Source organism: Astatotilapia calliptera, chromosome 12, assembly GCF_900246225.1.
Source record: "Astatotilapia calliptera chromosome 12, fAstCal1.2, whole genome shotgun sequence".
In the NCBI taxonomy this organism is placed as follows: Eukaryota; Metazoa; Chordata; class Actinopteri; order Cichliformes; family Cichlidae; genus Astatotilapia; species Astatotilapia calliptera.
Genome location: NC_039313.1, coordinates 10,973,500 through 10,990,723, shown reverse-complemented (window position 1 = coordinate 10,990,723; position 17,224 = coordinate 10,973,500). Strand labels below are relative to the sequence as shown.

At 40.1% G+C, this 17,224-nt stretch overlaps 1 protein-coding gene across 11 annotated transcripts in view; it reads left to right on the top strand.

The window, feature by feature from the left end:
- The window catches only part of gpat2 (glycerol-3-phosphate acyltransferase 2, mitochondrial), a 184,977-nt gene that overhangs the window by 135,491 nt on the left and 32,262 nt on the right, over positions 1 to 17,224 (top strand). For 10 of the 11 annotated variants that reach the window (XM_026187658.1, XM_026187664.1, XM_026187655.1 and 7 more), the window contains 8 exons: positions 2,973 to 3,079; positions 6,500 to 6,610; positions 6,844 to 6,914; positions 7,009 to 7,119; positions 7,544 to 7,666; positions 10,913 to 11,012; positions 15,690 to 15,823; positions 16,000 to 16,099. In XM_026187658.1, the coding sequence (XP_026043443.1) occupies positions 3,005 to 3,079; positions 6,500 to 6,610; positions 6,844 to 6,914; positions 7,009 to 7,119; positions 7,544 to 7,666; positions 10,913 to 11,012; positions 15,690 to 15,823; positions 16,000 to 16,099 (825 nt within the window). In that variant the 5' untranslated portion in view covers positions 2,973 to 3,004. The remainder of the gene's footprint in view (positions 1 to 2,972; positions 3,080 to 6,499; positions 6,611 to 6,843; positions 6,915 to 7,008; positions 7,120 to 7,543; positions 7,667 to 10,912; positions 11,013 to 15,689; positions 15,824 to 15,999; positions 16,100 to 17,224) is intronic. The other variant, XM_026187665.1, reaches the window with a different exon arrangement.

Sequence of the window (17,224 nt, the reverse complement as noted above, 5' to 3'; positions counted from 1 at the left end):
TATTCTGGAATTCTACAGCAAATTCCAGTTGGGATTCACAATGCCAGACAGCAAGCACCGGATAGCTCCCTCAGGCCAACCTCAAGAAGTTTATTTTTGATTGTTTGGTCAAAGACATTCACACCAGTGGCCTGCTGAAGGTTCATTTTGTAGCTCTAGCAGTGCACAGCCGGTACCCACTCGGGGTGTGAGGAAGTTCTTTTTCAGTTTCTTAAATAGGACGTGCAAGAGAACATTTGAGGGGTTGCACCAAGGAGCAGTACATATAAAACAAATAAAGATTTTTATTTATTTATTTTTTAATACCGATGGGCCAACTGACCAGCTAATGTTTAATGTTCTCGGTCTGGTCAGCTTTGCGTATGTCTAATTATGCACCAGTCCATTTCATGCATCTGTGATGCATGCCCCACAGTGGCGCAGACAAAAATTCTGACAACCACACACTAACATGTTGTCAGCAAGGAAGCTCTTTGCTGTGAGTAAGTCCAAAGTAAACACTGAGAGGACCACCATGAAAATGTTTATAACAACAAATCTAATCAGAAAGTTAAATCACCCTCACTCAGCTGAACCTGAATTTTTTATAGAAACAAATAAAGGTTAAGTGGCTTAAGCTAGAGCCAGCAGCCTTGGTATGAGCAAAGGATCAAAAGCATTTATGAGGAAAATTAGGGAGATGAATGAAAAATGAGTAAAGGGTTGGTGTCCTATTGTCTCGTCACAAACATAAATAAAATAATCAAAATAACTGACATTTGTTTTGTTATCTAAATCTGTTGCACCTTCTTCTGTTTAGGTAGATAGAAAATGTCAAGTAAAGGTGGGCAACCTGTTTTCAGAGAATTATTTGTTCCTCCTTCCAGCAGCAAAATATACTATATTCAGTTGTTTATGTAAGAGGAGAAACCTGTAACTTACTAAGGTTTGGAGGAAATTGTAAAGTTTATTAATTTCATTTCATTAAAATATGAAAAAAATAATTAGCATTGAATAAAAGTTGATTTTGGTGTCATTTATAAATCTCGGAAAGAATATTGGAAGCTGCAAAAATCAGTACTTTGCAATGTAGTTGACCGATGCCAATGGGTGCAACTCTAATTTGCAACTTTAAATCATGTAAAGCTACTCTAATAGTCCAAGAATAAAAAATATTTAGCAGGAAAAAAGCAATAACACCCCCTTTAAAGCCTCTGCTATTAACTCCTGGTTAACCCTACCCTAGACATGAATGCACCAGCTGACATCCCTTTGACTGCTGCTCTAAAATGATCCTCACTCTAATCTGTCCTGGCATCTTTTAATGGCTTTTGATTTTTAATCTTATTAATTCTTAATTATTTCTCATCATGGGCCCACTTAGGTCTGAGCTGTCACGTTGGCAAACTACAGCATATTAATTAAATACTATAATTGATCAGTTAAGTTTTAACGAGTGGAAGAGTCAAGCAAGAATAAATATGAGTGCTCTAAGGAGGTACCTGCGGCCCAGATCTCAATGTTGAAGTGAATGTTTTTACACGACTGCATTAATTTCTGTACTGTATGTTGACTGGTAAGATGGCACATAGAAAATTAAAATCTTGTTTGCAGTGTTACGTTGACCTGGCCTTGGCATACTGCTGTCTCTAGCTGTTTCCATGTGGTCTTGTATTCCCTTGAGTGGATTATATAACCCCATTAGAGACTTTGCTGTTTCTCTGCCTGTGTAATTTACAGTTTTACACTCTTTACTCCCATTTTGCTGCCTTGTCTCTTTCATCACCTGCCGCACCTGTGAAACACTACAGAGCCCTGGGAAGCTCTTATCAATGTCTGCCATTTCCCACAGGAGTTGGTAATGAATGTGGGAACTTGAGCCAGTTGAAATGGAGCGTCTTCCCATGGGGAGGGCTTAAGTTTTAATTAGCAAAGTTAATAGGGCAGAATGGGATCAACACAGTGAAAGACAGAGATGCAAAGGAAGAGTCTTTCATTGTGCCTAATGAGACTCCTGAATTGCGTTGATGTAGCCAAAGAAAAAGGTTTATTTGAAGGCAGCAGCACACGTCTTCACCCTTTTGTAGTAGAATCAAAAGCCTTATACAAACCAAAGGTAATCTCTCTCAGGATGGTGGCTTTTATGCTTGCGCAGCTCTCCCTTTGGAGAGTGTGAACTTGAATTAATCTGAATTAAATCTACCTTAATTTCAGATGATTACTCACTTGAGCTCCACCACAGCCAGTGCTATCAATTAGATAACCTGTTTAAGCTAGATTGTATTACACTGTGACCTATGTTGCCAACACTCATTACTACGGTTCAGAGTGGGCAAGGGACCAGCATCAGTTACATAAGAGCTGTTTTTCAGCTGATGGCTATGTTCCCTGCTTTTAATGATTTATAACCTACTAGTGAGCATTCGTGCAGCTTCACCTGTGTGTTGCTGAGCAAGGACAGCCTCGAGTTCTTCAACATCTCTAACCTCTTAATGGCAGTTCTGTCCTTGTTTGATTCCTACCTGCATATAGAAGTAAGCAGAAAACTTTTAAAGTGAAGTTTGCCACTAGAAGTCCAATAAGAGGAAGCAATAGGAGACCAATTCAGTGATACTAGCAGCAAGAGGCTGATATCCCTTAATTTGAAAAGAATGAAAGGCGTGTTGAAGAATTTGAGAGAATTTGTGATGGTGCAGGGCAAGAAAAGGGTTTGTTAGGTGGGTGAAATTGTAGCTAAGGGCACTGGGAGATACTATCAAGAAGGAAGCTGAGATTGTGTGTGGATGAGTGTTTGTTATCTTAAATCGCAAGGTGGAAGTCTTTCTCTGAGCCCTATGAAATGCCTTCAAATTATTCCAAAAAGCACTAAAAACATTTACATGTGATCGCAAGCATACATTACAGTATAATCCAACATAACGTCAGAATGCAGCATTTTTGACATGACTCCTCATACTCTTTTTTTCCTACCCAATCTCTCTCTGTTTTTTTAGGGTTGTGGTTGTAAATCAGCAGGGGCCTCACCATGGAGCAGGAGAAGAATGATGGGATAAACAAAGACACAGTCCTTCCACTTCCAATTCAGCAGAATAGACCCGCTGTAAGAACTGCCTGCATGTCTCTCTCCCACTGTCATCTCCCACTTACTCCACGGGCACTAATCTCAAAAGCTTTGTTCTTCACAATCACGAGAGAACATGCGTGGCCCCTTGTGTTTAATTCTGTTTGATGTGCCAAATCAGTGGATGTGATGCATCAGTGAGTCATACATGCCCGTCAACAAATGAATATAATTTTTAAAGGAATACTGACGTTATGGTAAATATGCCTATGTATTTCATTGCACCGAAATGAGGACGTCTATACTGTAGCATTTTCACATCTGACTTTGTGTGTTAGGTATTCAGCTCTAGGCGATTAGCGTAGATCGGCATAAAGACTGAGAGGAAGAGGAAATCATTAACAAGCATTCAAAAAGGATTTAAACTTCGTAGTATGTATTATCTGTACAGAGAAATTAAAAGCAGTGGTTTGAAAAGGATACATTTAGTCGCAGTATTTGCTACTAATTTGTTCCCTATAGATTTCCAGAAATGCAGATTTCTACAGGTGTCATTTTGAATGTTTTTAAGTCACAAAAAATATATATCTAATATAATCTATATTGGGTATGACCATATTTACTCTTCAACAAAGCCTGAACTTTCTTAGGCAAGCTCTCTTGTAATTTCTTCAAGTAGTCTTCAGGAATAATTCTCCGGGCTTCTCGAAGAACATCCAAAGCTCTTTTTTTGGATGCTGGCTGCCTTTTGTTCCTGTCTGTATAAAGATGATCGCACACTTCTTTAATAATGTCGAGATTTGGGCCTTGGAGAGGCCAATCTATGACTGATAGTTTGTGTTTTTCTATCTAGGTATGCTTTTACTGCATTGGCATTTTGTTTGGGATCATTGTCATATTAGAAAGAAAGAAAAGCTGTTGCCAATCAGAGTGGCAGGGTGAAATGTAAAATTATCTCAGAAAGTCAAGAGTTTTTCACAGTGCTCTGTCGTGCATCCTTTGACTTTGTGGATATGAATGTTGCTATTGAAATGAAAACAATACTTTTATAATATTTTTATAAGGTGTTTTTAGGATTCTGGGCGCATAAATGCTACAAATGGGTCATTTTAGCGCATTGGTTGGTGGTTGCCAGGCAACACAATGACGTCAAACTATCTGATCTTGATATAACCCTTCAGGGGCCTAAGATGTACCTGTGTGCCAGCTCCTAGCTGTGTAGGTGGACTTGGCGGGCCAACTCAGACAGATTTCATGTTGCATAGTAAGAGTTTGGGGTTTTCTGCTAAAGACGAAGTAAGCAAGCAGGACTGTTGCGTAGCTCAAACAAATCATGAGTTTAGCTCTCCTCAAGTCTTACAGATCTTTTAAAATTTAAATTTTACAATTTTGACAACAAGTAATGAGCTGCCAAGGTGAACAGCAAAGGCGAGTCGGGCTCTTGGCGCTGAAATATCTCTATGGCTCTAAATCAGTAGTGTCCAACATCAGCCCGCCAAAGACGACAATCTGGCCCACTGAACAGCTACTGAAAACGCGACATAGCTTTTAGACTTTTAGCTGTATTTTTAAAAGCTGATAAAGCAGAATCTATGCAGGATACAGATGACCAGGGTTAGAATCTGTTCTGGTCTTGGATGCATTTTGCTGGCATGATTTTATTCCCTAAGAGCCCCTGAGAAAGTAAAGAAAATATTTTGGGATGATCAAATCAGTACTCACCTTAATCTAAAAAACTGTTGTGGAAGAGCAGAAGTTCTTTCAAGTTAGCATGCAGATCTAACCCAAAGTCACTGGAAAAATGCAGCTGCAGTTTTTGTTATACAGCGGAGTGACAGAAAATACTGAGCTGTTTCACACACTTTTTGCCTCATAAATATCTTTGTATAACTTCCTTAAATAGGTAAACAACAGTCTAATGTTTTCATTTTTGTGAGTTGATTTTTAAGTTTTCAGGATATAATAATGCACAACTAGAGAAAATTCCCTCTGATATGTAGAAGCCGAATAAACTTTTTTTTTTGCCCTCCTTATTGCATGACTCTAACTGATGGTACATTGAAAGATTTTGTTTTGAAAGCATCACTACTTTAATTATTTCTATTCCCTGTCGAGTTTCCAAACACCACAGCTTATGAATGCAAAGCTTTGTGGCAGCTGAATAGCTCTGTGATCAGACTTCACAGCAGCATCTCAATGCACCACCAGGAGGGATTCATAGATCACCCCATGATTTTAAAACTCCATTAAAACTCACAAAAGTACAACAAAATTAAGTGACTCTAATCAAATCCAACGCACACGTGTTCCTTTTATGTAGCTTTTACTATATTGAGCAAGTTTCAAGGCCTTGAAACTTTCAGCAAAACTGAAATGAGCTAAAACTTTAAAGTGATGTCATGCCCAATAAGTCCACTCACATGCATTAAAAAACAAAATTCCTCACCAGGAAAGTGGTGATCACATAGCACAAGCCGTGCCAGCACAATGTAAAATCCCCTTCCTGTCTGGATCCGGGGCTTTCATTCATCTCTTGTTATGTACAACACTCTTAGCAGAAGAACAGAACTACAAAATAATAATCCAGGAAATTAATGACATATCATGGGCATCAGATCCAGATCGAAGCATTTCTACCTTCTCCTTGGAATGAGCAGACATAAGTGCGTAACTCTGGTCATCGAGCTGGGCCAGCTTATTTACACACAGGTTTAGCCTGATAATCCGCATGCCTCTCATTTTTTTGGTCTACCTCTTTTCTTTGTACTTTTCCCCTGAACGAGTATGGCCCTTTAAGTTATTGATAGTTCGATCCAAACTTTCATGATCATAAGGTTTTGTCTTTAAATTGACCTTATCTACCAGTCAGCTGCTCTCTTTTCTGGAATCCATCATCATTCAACTTGGAGAAAGTGTCATTGATCTTAGGAGATTGATTAGATCTTTTTTTCCCAAAGCCAGGCGATCACTCTGAATCCTGATCAACACAACACATCGACCATGATAATCAGTCGGTTGGCGTGTTTTATCGTACTGTACTGCAAATATTTGAACACCTGACCAGCAGTCAGCTTGCTCGGGGAGGCCTGAAGTGTGGTTGATTAGTATACAGTACACAGCCTGGCTTGTTGAGCGCATGAGCTGTTTGTTTGATTTGCACAGGGAGCGTCTGATACAGGGGCTCACATGGGAACTGTATTAATATTTACTGCACTGCTAGTAATGGCGTGCCGATATGAATTCAGAGTTAAACCAATCAAAGAGACAGAAAAAATTTCACAAGCTCAAAAGACATCAGGGTGCAACAAATTAAAGTCAAATAAGATAAGAAACATTAGTTTTAGCTTTATGTACGTAATAACATGGCAGTTGAGTGTTATTTCAAAAAGTGGATGTGGTTGTGGTTTTTCTGCATGTGACATCCTGTTTGTGTTGTGTCTGTTTTGTGTTTCTTCCCAGCTGTCATGTGGATTAAAGATCAGGAAAATGATGAAAACTGTGCCTCCTTGTTTGGGGAAGTTCAGGCCAGTTGTGGGCCAGTGCTGCCACCAGTGCACCCCAGACAGTCTGGTGAGTGTGCAGAGTAATTATGGATCTCTTTCACTGAGTAAAAAATGCTGACTTTATATGGCACGCAAAGGTTGTGAGTATAAAGATCCTCTTGTAGCTATCCCCATTCACATAGTGTCCTTCAGCTATAGCCTTTTTTTATACAGTAAATTGGATTGTGCCCCACACAGCCCATTCGTGGTTGATGTTGACATTCAGGTCATCTATCTTTATCTGTTTTTGTCATTGCTTAGAGCAAGAAGCTTGGACAAAACTATTCCCTTGGTTTCCACAACCTGCTGAGTGTCAATGAGACACAAACCAGGTAGTATGAGAATCCACCGCATTCGGGCAAAGCCACACAAATTTATTTGGTCCCAGCGCTCTCACTCATGCTCATTTCTTTGAATTGTATGCAGGTATCGAGGCTGGCTGGTGCGGAGGGTGTGCTGTGCCCTGTTTGTGAGTGGGTGCAAGGTTTACGGCAGTCCTGTTAGCGGCAGGCTTGAGCGAGTCTGTCAGAGTCACAGGTACCTGAGGAGAAAGAGAGGGAGGATGACAGGAGTAGAGATGCTGGAGGAGAGTAAATAAATGATAGGCAGAGATACAGAAAATGAAACGGGTTCCTGCAGTTCTGCAGAGAGAGAATGAGAAAGGACTAGTGGAGATAAGACAAAGACATGCAAAGAACAGAAAAGTAAGGCTATCTCAGTCTATAAAGAGTGAACGAAGAAAGATGGGATAATTTGAGGAGAGGTTTCAATCTCTGTCACTGTTCCTCAGTTTGAAGCTGTTGTTGTCCCTCCTCCTGTGTAATTGAGTTTAACCTTTATGTAACCTCCACACTCAGGGATGGTGTTGTTGTCTTACTGGAAGGCTGGTGTTTGTCTAAGTGTAGCACAAATGAAGCTTTGTTCCGTATTAACCCTGCTGTCCTGTGACCATGTGTTTCAGGGTGAAGAAGGCGCTCACAGCAGAGCACAAAGCACCTGAGGGGGGAGACGGCCACGGGCAGCTAGATTGTCTCTCACCATTCCTCCCCCTCATTAACACCTGCATCTCCTCTGGCGTCTTAAGGTTTGTTTATGTGTGCATGAGTCGATTGGGGGGGAAAAAAAAAGCTAGGTTCAAAGATGGTTGTTTGTGTGTATTTACTAATACATCACATTTGCATATTGATTCAGAGCTGTGCTGTGAGACCTTTCATTTAGAAATAACGAGTGAGATGTATCATATCGGTGTGCCTGAAGCAAAAATGGAGTTGCAGTCTGCAGCGATTTCTTTTAATGATTTTTTTTTAATCTTTTGATGCAGAAAAGATGAGCCTTTTGATGATATAACGATTCTAAAAGATTTTCACATCTTAATTTATGAGAAATTCCTATTTTATTCTCATTCATTCGCTGCTACTCCATAATGGCTAAGGAGTTAATTTTATGTATTTTCAACATTAAAGCAACATTGCTTTTCTAAAATGTAATTTAGGTCTATACGACTGCTTATCCATATGCATTGTTGTTATGCGAGTTGCTCAGTTTTAGAGATATTGCCTTTTCTTGAATATAACAGAACTAGTTGGCATCTTTTTTGTGATGCTCAAAGTGCCAAAAGATACTTTTTTTTTTTTTTTTATAAACTCAGCAGTGACAGCTGTTTTTTCAAATGTCATGGCCAGGTTACAAAAAATAAAGTGCAAAATTGTGCAGTTTCATGGAAGATTTTTTTCTTTTGTCCTCTCTCCATCTGCCAACTAAAAGATGCGTGCGGCGTCTTTTATTTGGAGGACATGATCGTTACTGACTTTTTTTCACAAGCCTCTCATCATGGGTAGATGCTCATTTTCTTCTGCGCAGTGATACAGTAAACGGGCGTAATTTGGTATAAAGAAAATAGTTCCTGCATGAAACTTTCTCTACTTTCATGAACGTGATGTTGATGCTGAGTTTTCAAATGTTTCCCCAAGTAACAAAATAGATTAATTGAGATTTATTCCCATTGTAATCAAGAGAAGCAGTATAAGAGAGAGACTGCATTTCAACAAATCCTGAATGGAAATCTAGGATTTGTTGGGCTTTGGAGAATTCTGTAATGGCAAAAATTATGTTTTTTTTGTTCCTGCCCTCAAAGAGCCAGTCAAGAGCCGGGCAGGAAACTGAGTTATTGCTGTTTCTGAATTTCTGCCCACACACAGTAAAAATACACCACAGTTTTAACTTTGGTTGTGCTGTATACGTACTTGTTTTTGACCCATTCTGTGGCCAATAACCTTCTCTTTTGCAGTAAATGTATAAGATCTGGATTTTTTTTTTTCTTTTAACTTTTTTAAAAATGACGTTATCGTGAAAGTTAAACCTGCTTGAAGACCAGTTGGTATCATCCAGATAAGCTGCGGGCAACTGCAGTGACCAAAACGATCATACGTTGAAACCAAGCACACCATTGTTTTTCTTGTGACATTACCAATAAGTTTGATGTGTCACATTTCCTATTGGAAAAACAAAAGTTGTATCCAAGATGGCCGACTTCTAAATGGCCGCCATGGTCACCACCCATCTTGAAGAGTTTGCCCCCTCACATATACTAATGTGCCACAAACAGGACTTTAATATCACCAACCATTCCCATTTTATTACGGTGTATCCATATAAATGGCCCACCCTGTATTACTGGCGAGTGACAAGACTTGCCTGTAGAAGGACTTTGATGGAAGGCAGACATGTCCACAGCTAATATCTCCAAAACTGGGCATTCCAAAATAAAATGACTAAAAAAAAGAGCCATCTAAAAAATATCAGGTCAACTGTCCCTTTAAAGCCTCGACATCACCAAAGCCACCCATCAACTGATCCTGCCAACAAGTATCATTTGTGCACTCAAGGTCTTTAAAGCTTTTTCTCATTTTCATTGAGGGTTTATTCTGTCCAAAAACTATTAAAAACACATTAATGAGCCATTTGCTGAATGTTTTTTAATGACAATGAACATTAACAATGTTGCATCAATTGAACTTAGACCGTCCTTGTGCTTTGTAGGTTTACTGTGGATCAGTGTTGAAGAATAGTCCCCAACAAGCATGGAGAAATTAATTAAAAAGCCTCTTTTAAAGTGACGTGGCCATTCATGAGTCACTTTTACATCTTTCATTACATAGATGGACTGAATAAGTGAAAAATGTTAAGAGCTTAACTCACACATTGTTGGCTTTAGTGTTTTTGCAGTATTAGTTGGCGATACCCAAAAACGCACAGCTGTGGTTGCTATGACGAACAGGCCAATCACAGGCTCTTATGAATATTAATTAGCAACAAAATAGCCCAAGATAATTGCCAGATTCATTAAAAAAAATTCATTTCAGTAATTATGTTTATTTATGTTTGTTTTTTTTAAACCAGCAGAAAAAGCAGAATTTGAGGCTCAGGGTTTCGGATTTCTGTCTTACAAGAATGTTCTACATTTTTGTACACAGGATTGTTTTAAGAATTTTTACTGGAAAAAATTGGAATAGTCAGCTGTCAGTGGAGATATGTAGATATCACAAATTCCTACTTCTTTTTGGTCACTCGGGGGAAGAACAATAGGCTTTCCAAACCCTAAATTGTGTTGAAGAGACAAACAGAAATGCTTATGTGCTACTGTAAGACAGCTCAAAGCTTCTTGTGTGACTGCTTACAGATGAATGCCTTTCTAGCTGTCAATCATCATGCTCTTCAAGATGACTGACAGCTGTTTGAGACACAAACTTGTCCACAGCTAGTGGACGGCGTGTTTTTGATCTCTGCACTAAGTTGTATTTAAATTGAAATTGGATGTTATGACTCTATCATCTCTTGGGACCATGTTTCTGTAGCCTCAGATAGTGTCAGAAATTCTTCAAATGTCTAGTGAAATGAAGTGGAAACTTTATTTTGTTTCTAAAGAAACTTTTTGACTGTCTTGAAGTTTAAGAAATCTCTTCAATATTCAATTTCTCCTCGCTTCCTCAGTCTCCCTGATTTATAGACTTTGTCTCTATCTACATCTGTCATCCTCTCACACTTGCTGTTTTATTGCTTACTGATTCACTTCTTTCCTATGTCATCATTTTTTTTATCTCCATCCTTTTCCCCCACTTTCTCTTGCCCCCACCTGTCTCATTTACATAACATCACATTTAACACTGTCCTTTCCTCCTGTTTTGTGCTAAACTGTTTCCTAAATTATATTATTGGTGATTATTTCTCTTGGCTTCATTTGTCTATTACGGCCTTGTGTGCATCTCTTGTCATTAACTTTTTCATCTCTTCTTTCTATACATCCCTCCACCCACTATCCTCTTTTGACTAGATTCGTGTGCTGGGCGATGCTGAAGATGTTTGCTTCTGTGTTCGGCAGCATTCAAGTTAACCTCAACCATCTGTCGGCTTTACACAGAGCCTCACAAGAGGTACAAATTTCTATAAATGCACACACACCTTTGTAGATTAAATATCTGCTATGCTGAAGGGTGTCTCTTGCTGCAAAAAATGGAAAGTACACTGTGTGTTTGCACAGTGTTGATACTGGGAGGTTTTGGCTTCACATTAGGCTGTGCTCTGACATCTATTGAGATGGTAAACAAGCTGCCGCCCCATTTATAAACACATCTACTCCAAAAGATTTCAAGGTAAACAGAAATGTGAGAATATATTCGGTAAGGTGAAGTAAACAGATCTAATTGTCTGGAATCTTTTGAAAGTTGAGGTTTCTCCTGCTTGCCTTTTTATGTGGAATTATTTTCTTTTTCTCCTAACAAACTTCACACTTCACAATTACATGGTTGACTAAATAAACAGACGTAAATAACTCTGAATCAGGCTTAAAATGGGCATGAATGATTTCAGTGAGCGAGGTCTTCAGCTTTGTTATCGCTGAAATGTTGTGTGTGTCTAAAGTTGTTTTCACAGATAAACTCTGGAAAACGTCAGTACATTCAGGATGTTGTGTGAAGTTGTGCTTTCTCACATGTTGCACGCGGCAGTGCATGTGAAAACAGCTTCCGCTAACAGAAAACCTCAAATGTTATTCTTATGATTTCTAATGGTTTTCAAATACTCTGCTGTGAAATTAAGTTAATGTGACTTTTAAAAGTAAAAGTCGCACATCCAGTCCTGATGAATAAAATACTCAACTTGGAAAGTGTTTCTGAAATACAATAAGTAATTCACTGTGACATAACGGCAGTCAGTGGAAAACAAAAAATCTTCAATCCAGTGAGGACGGATTCAACAAAGATCAAAGTTCACAATTTAAATCACACGCTGATGCGCGGCTCAGCTGGCTGGAGTGTTCACACACATCTTCAACCTTTCCCTCTCTCTGTCTGTAGTCCCAGCCTGCTTCAAAATGGCCACCATCGTCCCTGTACCCAAATCCTCCACCATCTCCTCATTGAACGACTGGCGACCTGTAGCCCTGACCCCCATCGTAAGCAAATGCTTCGAGAAGCTGGTCAGGGACTTCATCTGCTCTGCACTACCCGACTCACTGGACCCTCTACAGTTTGCATACCGCCACAACAGGTCCACTGATGATGCCATAGCCCTGACACTACACACTGCCCTGTCACACCTGGAGAAGAGAGACACGTATGTGAGAATGCTGTTTGTAGATCACAGCTCAGCATTCAATACCATCGTTCCCTCGAAGCTGGATAGGAAACTGCAGGATCTAGGACTGAGCAGCTCCCTCTGCAGCTGGATCCTTAGCTTCCTGTCTGACAGACGCCAAGTGGTCAGACTGGGCAGCATCACCTCATCCCCCATCACACTGAACACTGGTGCTCCACAGGGGTGTGTACTGAGCCCTCTCCTGTACTCACTCTACACCTACGACTGCACAGCCACTAACAGCTCCAACATCATTGTGAAGTTTGCGGACGACACTACAGTGGTGGGTCTTATCACGGGACGGCTTACAGGGAGGAGGTCAGCGCCCTGACCCACTGGTGTCAAGACAACCATCTCACCCTCAATGTCGCAAAGACAAAGGAGTTGATAGTGGACTTCCGGAGGTGCAGAGAAGTACACACCCCCATCACCATCAACGGCGCTGCTGTGGAGAGAGTGAGCAGCTTCCGGTTCCTTGGCGTACACCTGGCTGAGGATCTTACGTGGTCAGTACACACAAACAAAACAGTGAAGAAGGCGCAGCAGCGCCTCTTCTTTCTCAGGAGACTGAAAAGATTCGGCATGAGCCCCCGCATCCTCAGGACCTTCTATCACTGTGCCATTGAGAGCATCCTCACTGGATGCATCACCACCTGGTATGGCAACAGCACCGCCTACAACTGCAAAGCTCTCCAGAGAGTAGTGCGGTGCTCTGAACGGATAATTGGAGGTGAGCTTCCCTCCCTCCAAGACATCTACAGGAAGCGCTGCCTGAGGAAAGCGGGGAGGATCATCAAGGACTCCAGTCACCCCAGCCATAAACTGTTCAGACTGCTTCCATCAGGAAGGAGGTTCTGCAGCATCCGGTCCCGTACCAGCAGACTGAGAGACAGCTTCTTCCACCAGGCCATCAGACTGCTGAACACGTCATAGACACCTCAGCTTCACTACTGGAACTTCAACATTATGCACTCCACACTGTATATAAATGCCACTTGTTTTGCACATATTCAACTCTGTATATTTTATATATATTATTATTATTATTATTATTATTATTATTATTATTATTATTATTTTATTTTATTTTTTTTACTATTTAATTTGTAAAAATGTGTATACACACACACACACACACACACACACACACACACACACACACACACACACACACACACGTAGGAAAATATTTAGTATACACATCCAGAAATGCATACACTATTATATATTGTACATATATTTATTAGTTTCAGGTTGGCCATTCTTGTATTTTGCTCGTTTGTGTTGTTGTGTTTGCACATCTCTGTTGCTTGTGGGGCTCGCACACAAGAATTTCACTCACATGTGCTGTGCCATTGTGCCTGCACATGTGATGTGACAATAAAAGTGATTTGATTTGATTTGATTTGATTTGATGTGACTTGCATCTTCAGATGGCTCAGTTATTTTTTTGACACCCATGTGTCTGTATGCACATTAGGGTGGGTGTAGCTCAGGAGTAAGGTCGGTGGTTCGATCCCTGGCTGCTCCAGCCTGCATGCCAAATATTCTTGGGCAAGATACTAACACCAAGTTCCTCTCTGATGCGTCCATCAAAGTATTAATGTGTGTGAATGTTAGATAGGAAGCATTTAAGCATAGAGAAAAGAAGTGCTTGTGTGAATAGGTCTTAATGGGTGAATGAGGTGTGTTGTATAAAGTTCTTTGAGTGCTCCGGGAGAGCAGAAAAGTGCTATATAAGAATCAGTCCATTAAATCCAACAACATCTGGACTTCTCCTGATAAGACAGCAGATGTTGTTTTGGGGATTTCTTCCCAGATTTGGATCTGAATAGCCTATGGTGCTATTTCTGTGCCAGAGCTTCTCAACTGGATTCAGGTATGAAGAGCCTGAGAACCCCTCAGTAGTATGAGTGCTTTTGTCATTCAAGCACTAACTACACCATTTGTCCAAGGGCATTGTGTTGCAGCAGGAGGAGCTGCACGAGCATGAAGTGGAAGTGGCTCTGAGATTTTCATAATTTCATCTTGGTACTATTGGCTGACACCTGGAGGTTTGTGTGACCCTCCAAAGATAATACCATCCCAGACCATCACTGACCCATTGCCAAACCAGTCTTGCTGAATGATATATTGCAGGCAGCTTAACATTGTCTTTTGGTCAGTTTGGTCAGAAACATGCTCATAAGTAACCCACTGGAGATGATTTTTTTCAGGGCTGCAGTGATATTTTTCTTGTACCTGTGTCCTGGTATCTCCTTCACACTCTACAGACTGATGTTGGGAGACACAGTAAACCACATTGGATGTACCATTACTGAGGAGCTCAACTACCTGTGACACCTAATTGGTTTGCAGGTAGAAGTAGTGACAAGGAGACCAGTGAAAAGCAAAACTAGAGAAAAATTAGACAGCAGCAATAAGACGAGCCCCCCCTCCCTTTCTGAGGGTTGCCTTGTCATTGCCTCTCCAGTGGAGGTGAAATGGATTCAGATTTGTGTTTATGACTTTGTATTAAACAGTGATGATCAAGTGTTTCTTTAATATTTTTGAGCAGTGTAATTGTCAGGATATATCGAGGGTTATCTCTGGAAGAACTGTGTACAAAATCAATTTAAATCTTGTTTAGTCCCATTGTCTAAATCTTTACCAATTTATTCATCCATAAATTGTTTCATGACAAACCTGAAAATCTCTCATTTTCTGCGTTATTGAGGCAAGTTGGGTTACAGTGTGACCTCACTGAACCGTTTGAACCACTGCATACTGGCTGTAGTTACAACCAAATTCATATAAAATAATTTCATGTGTAACCCAGTTATTGTGTCTTTCACTATATTAAAAAAGCAAATAAAAAAGAATAACATATCTTTTATCATGAGTTTATGAAGACTACCAATGCTCAGGCTGCTTATGTGTTTTAATTCTTTTATTGCAAAGCGCTTTTTGCTGTAGCGACAATATCGCATGCACAGAAGTGCCATCGTGTTTTATCTCTCTGCTTTGACTTCACTCGATATATAATTGAGTTTGCGATAGTAGCTCTTCATTTCCATGTCCATAATGGAAAAAATCACTAATGCTACTCGAAAGATAAGGGACCACAAAGCAAATAATAGAGCTGTTGTTGACACTGGGGAAAAAAACAAAGTTGCGCTGTCAACTTCTACAATCAATCCAGCCATTCAGGCATACTCACCACCTATACTTGAACTGTGGCTGCATCTTTAAATACTTGAATGTTGACCTCACACATTTTTCACTGTGTCTTTGCTAGTTTTAAAACATAAAATAAATTTTTCTTCATTCCTTCCTGTTTCCTTTGTGTGGCTTGATCAAAAGCAGATTTAATCTAAGGTCACGGATTCGCTCCTTAATCTGTGCGTCACCTCTGCACAATCCGTGTTTGTTTGATGTAATGAATTACAATGTGAGGAATTTTGTTTATCAGAAGCTGCTTCTGTTCTCTAATTCAGGGATCTCTGCTGGTTTATGTGTACGTGCGTCAGAGCGCCGTGGACTGCGCTCTCATCCCTCTCGTGCTCTTCTATCACAGCCTCAGAGTCCCGTACACTGTTTGTCCTCTCCAAATTAAGAACGCCTCCCTAAGGTACATTCATACACACAAACTAAATAGGGTGCTGTGTTTATCACTTTTATTCACGCTACTATTTTTGAGCTGGGCAGTTTTATTTCAAACAGTGAAAATGTGCATGAATGACTTTATGCACATTTTCTTTGATTAAACTAGTGTTTGAGTTATGCTATGCTTTGTTTATCCTGCAGATCCATCCTGCAGAAAGTAGGTGTAGTCCTCCTGCCACCCTCTGCACCTACTGAGGACGATGCTGAGATGGACACGTTGTACCAGTCTGTCATGACTGCTGTAAGTTAGAAATAAGAAGGGTTAGTATATAAGAGTTCCTAGGTCTGGTGATTTTCATACTTTATTTTAAGGAAAAGAAATTGGTCCTTATATCAGACATCAAACTTCCGCTTGACTGCTTTAACAAGCAATTGCAGTGGTTCTGAGAGGCTTTATTTAAGTTAAATGGAAACATCAGGACATTAACAGGCACAAGCTGTGCCACACATGAGCTGGCATAGTGTTAAAGTAAACAGATGCAAACCTCATTCTAGCACATAAAAAAGGGAGATACTGACATTTGTGTTCCCTAAATGTCATAGCAGACCATGAAATAGCTGCTGAGATTTTTAATTTTCTACCCATTTTTTTCTAACTTGGGCAAATATTGCCTGTTTGTAGTCTAACCCAGTGTAATTAAAGGGGACCTTTTTTGCTCTTTTCCAGCTCCATATGTTTTATTCTTAGACTCAACTGGAGAAGATCTGTATGATTTACAGCTGAGTCTTATTTATCTTACGATGGGTATTGATACATCTCCTCTGGTGATTGAAACAAGTTGTCCACCCTTCACCCTTTAAATCAGCTTTCTTCTGTGTCGCTATATTAAGAATTTTCCCTCTCTTTGATGTCATACAGATCCGAGAGTGGTATGAACTGTCTGAACCTGAGCATTTAGAGCACTCTAAAGTTTGAGCTTTTGGCTCACACTGATCACATTATTTGAAACTTTGTTCATGTTTGATACAAGAATCCATCAGTGTAACAGCATATTCACTTAGTGGCAACTTGAAAGGATCAGATGTTGGGTACCCTGTGGTCATAAAGGGATTGACATGGTCAGCATTTACACAATGACAAATTGGTCCTAAAGGACACAAAGTTTGTTAACAATATCCCCCACGTCATTACACCATCACCATCATCCTGAACTGTTGATAGCAGGGAGGATGGATCCATTCCTTTGTGCTCTTTACACCAAATTCTGACCGAACCGCAGCAGAAATCAGAACTCATCAGATCAGGCAGTGTTTTTCCAATCTTCTATTGCCCAATTTTGGCTGAGAATTATTCCTGTTCTTAGCTGACAGAATTCTTCTGTAGCACATCTGCTTGGAGCTTTGACGTGTTGTGCTTTCAGTAATC